This window comes from Aquarana catesbeiana, linkage group LG11, assembly GCF_042186555.1.
Source record: "Aquarana catesbeiana isolate 2022-GZ linkage group LG11, ASM4218655v1, whole genome shotgun sequence".
Classification (NCBI taxonomy): domain Eukaryota; kingdom Metazoa; phylum Chordata; class Amphibia; order Anura; family Ranidae; genus Aquarana; species Aquarana catesbeiana.
Genome location: NC_133334.1, coordinates 7889285 through 7893320, shown reverse-complemented (window position 1 = coordinate 7893320; position 4036 = coordinate 7889285). Strand labels below are relative to the sequence as shown.

Below are 4036 nucleotides of genomic sequence, written 5' to 3'. Positions count from 1 at the left end.
AGAATGTCCGCAACTAGTTAATTTATAACGATAAAAATGATTCTATTTCCAGAAATACATCCAGGAGGCCCGGAATTTGGGGAGCACCATCCGCCAACCTAAACTCTCCAACCTCTCCCCCTCGGTCATCGCCCAGACCAACTGGGAAGTTTGTGGAGGGTCTGCTAAAAGGAGTGTCGCAATAAGGTGCGTCTATCATCCTGACTACCACAGTGTGTATGGACGGTGTGCGGAGCCGGTGGGGACGTTGGGCCTTTTTTTGCAGCTGCAACTCTGTTGTGACGCTTTTCGGTATTTGTTTGGGGGGGGGGGGGGGGCACTTCCAAGAACAAAAAAAAAAAAACAAAAAAAAAAAAATTATACATTTAGATCACTTTTATTCCTATCACAAGGAATGTAAATCTCCTTTATAATGGTAATAAGACCTCACATCTCTCCTCAACAATAGAAAGCATCAGATAAAAAAACAAAACATTGATCTAATGCTTCAAAAAATAAAAACTCGTTCACGAAGTGACGTCATGATGTCGCTCAGATCTCCCAAGACCATAGAGTTGAGTGGAGGACGTCTTTCCTCTATTTTTTTATATATATATATATATATATATATATATATATATATATATATATATATATATATATATATATATATATATTATAGATAGCAATATTTTATGATCGTTGCAATATTTTATGTCACACGGTTTTTGCGCAGCGGTCTTTCAAACGCAAATTTTTTGAGGAAAAAAAGACACCTTCATGAATTAAAAAAAAAAAAAAACTAAACAGTAAAGTTAGCACAATTTTTTTTTTTTTTTGTATAATGTGAAAGATTCACGCATGGAATTGCGCGCACACACGTGGAATGGCGACAACCTATGGTACCTAAAAAAAAATCTCTATAGGCGACGCTTTAATAAAATTTAACGGTTAGAGTTACAAAGCAGGTCTTTTTCTAGAATTATTGCCCTCGCTCTAACGATTGCGGCGATACCTCACATGTGTGTTTGAGCACTGCTTACATATGCAGGTGCGACTTCATGCGTTTTCTTGGCTGCGCGAGCTTGCCGGGGTTGGGGGCGCTTTAAACATTTATTTATTTATTTATTTATTTTACATTGTGATATATATATATATAAAATCTGATGACTTTTATTGCTGTCACAAGGAATGTAAACATCCATGTGGCAGTAATAGGTGGTGACAGGTTCTCTTTATGGAGGGATCGGGGGTCTAAAAGACTTCAAATCCTTTGCTCTTAAAAGTATCCAGATCTGCAAAAACGGCGATTCTGAATACTGTAGTTTAGTTTTTTTTTTTTTTTTTTAAATCTGCGCCGATGGCAGCCGAGTAAACCGGAAGTGACATTGTGACATTGCTTCTGGGTTGTTTATTTTCATAGCAGACTAGAATGAAGCGTTTCTGGCTTTGTTCCAGACCTAGCCGGTGGAAGTGCCGAACTGTGGATCGGGTCTCCCGGTGGGACGGAGAGAGTGGCGGGGGTGGGGGGGAGTGAGTTGTCCCTCTTCCGTTGCTTTAGGATAACAGCCGAGCAGCTTTTAGCCGCATCAGTTGGTTTCCCTAAAGAGCCGACGGCCCCGCTCTCAAAAAACAGTACCGGGGTGATGCCCGCAGCTGCATATCGCCCGCCCTGGTATAACCCCTGAAAGCCATGAACGCAAATGTGCGTACGGTCAGCGCTAAGGGGTTCATCTCTATGACCAGCAGCCGCAACCACCGGATCAGTTCTTGGGCTTCCTGATGGGCCAGGAAAGCTCGAGAGAATCACTGGAAAGCGGCTAATCAGCCGCTTGGATCACTTTTATCAGAAAGGTCTGCAATCATACCGGGATTGTGGCATCTAGCTGGTATTAAACGTCAAAGTCATGGCGCATTTTTCCAGTTAGGCGATCGGCAAGTGATTATACCGTAACCTGTTTAGAAACGGAGACTTCCACTATTAACTGATGGGTTCTGCAAAGCGCTTTGGGTACCAAAGGCCACATGTGGCCTTCAGGATGCAGGTTGGGCACCAGGGTCCTCGATACGGAGATTGTGCCCTACAAGCCGTGTACAGGGGGGGGGGGGGGGTGATGAATTTAGGAAAGCTCTAGATATGGAGTAGTGATGGTTCCTCATGCATGTTGCAGTTCCTCGTAGAGTTCTATCAGTGGACATGTGATGTTTCTCTTCCTCGCAGACGAAGCGGATGCTGGTGGAGAAGATGGGTCGGGAGGCGGTGGAGTTGGGTCACGGGGAAGTCAGCATCACCGGGGTGGAGGAGAACACGCTGATCGCCAGCCTGTGCGACCTTCTGGAGCGGATCTGGAGCCACGGCCTTCTGGTGAAACAGGTAGTCACATGACCCCTCTCTGAGCCGTACACGCCCACTCGTGTGCCGGAGACTTCATCCGCGTCCCGTGTTTTTATCGCAGGGGAAATCCGCCTTGTGGTCGCACCTCTTACACTATCAGGACAACCGGAGGAAGATGGCGGCCGGGAGCTTCAGTCATGCAGGTAATCATAATCTATTTACTAATGGACGTGTGCAATTCGTTTAGTTCCAGATTCGTTTAACTAATTTCAACAAATTGGTTAATTCGTAAATATCCAGATATCCGAATGAACATAAACCCGTTCAAATATTTGTAAATTCGGAACTTCGAAATTCGAAGATCCAAACATCCAGTGGCGGGATGTCCGTAAGGACGCACAGGCGCAGCACCCACTGTCCTGCCACCCCCTCTAGCACCAATAGATATATTCATGCATTGCCCCTTTTGGGGCGCCCGGCGCCTGAATTACAGCGGCGGGGGGTGTTTTTGAAGCACCTGATTAGAGTTATAGGCTCTAATAGGCGTCAAAAAAGGTGACCTGCAAGCTCCATGCTGGGCACTCGCAGGTCACTCAGCTGTGTTAGAAAAGCGAATGAATATTCGCTTTCCTAACGCTAAACCGCCTCTCCGCCAATCAGGTGCTCAGATCTGTTACCCATCACCTGATTGGCTGAAACGACAGACGCTGTGATTGGACACCTATCAGGCGTCCAATAATAGCAGAGGACAGGAAGAGAGGACGGGAAAAGACATTGAGGAGCTGTCCCACCAAGACAGGGTAAGGGCGGGGGGCACACTGGCAGCATGTGATATGGCACAGTGGCAGCGTTTGGTGGGGCCACAGTGGCAGCGTTTGATGGGGCACAGTGGCAGCGTTTGATGGGGCACAGTGGCAGCGTTTGATGGGGCACAGTGGCAGCGTTTGATGGGGCACAGTGGCAGCGTTTGATGGGGCACAGTGCAGGGTGTTTGACGGGGCACAGTGGCAGAGTGTTTGACGGGGCACAGTGGCAGCGTTTGATGGGGCACAGTGGCAGCGTTTGATGGGGCACAGTGGCAGAGTGTTTGATGGGGCACAGTGGCGCTACAATCGATGGGGTTTTTTTTCAGAATTTTTGTTTGTTTGCGCCCCCCGCAAAAAAAAAATTTTGAGCACCAGCCGCCACTGCAAAAATCTGAAATAATAATGAACTATTAAATTCTAGGTATTGTAATTTCCTTTCAAATTTGTCTGTTGGTGAACGTAACAAATACGAATTTATCCGAAATAATGAATACAGTATCTAAACGAATGGAACATAACAAATTAATAATAAATATCAATAATAAAAACTTTTTTTATTTATTTATTCGTTACGCTACATTCGTTTAGATGCGGCATTCGTTATTTCGGATAAATTCATATTCATTATGTTCACAAACAGCAAAATTTGAAAGGAAATTCCAATACCAATAATTTAATAGTTATTAGTTATTCTTTGCAATTTACAAATTTTCGAATTGCAATCATAACAAATAACCCAAAAAACAACAAAAATAAACAAATGAAACGAAAACAAACACATCTTTCGGCAGTGCAGTCTTTTTACTAAAACCATTGCCGGACCACATGGTCATATGAAGTGAACCCGTCACCAATCAGGGAGCCCCTTGCCCTATGTAGTTGTTGGTAGATCTACAAGAGATTGTACAATCGGATT

The 4036-nt window shown here is 44.6% G+C and overlaps 1 protein-coding gene across 1 annotated transcript in view; it reads left to right on the top strand.

Moving 5' to 3' along the window:
- DENND5A (DENN domain containing 5A) overlaps nucleotides 1–4036 on the top strand; it is an 84893-nt gene that overhangs the window by 57380 nt on the left and 23477 nt on the right. Inside the window, 5 exon segments of the mRNA XM_073605998.1 lie at nucleotides 53–145; nucleotides 147–167; nucleotides 169–186; nucleotides 2201–2353; nucleotides 2436–2517. Of these exon segments, the coding sequence (XP_073462099.1) occupies nucleotides 53–145; nucleotides 147–167; nucleotides 169–186; nucleotides 2201–2353; nucleotides 2436–2517 (367 nt within the window).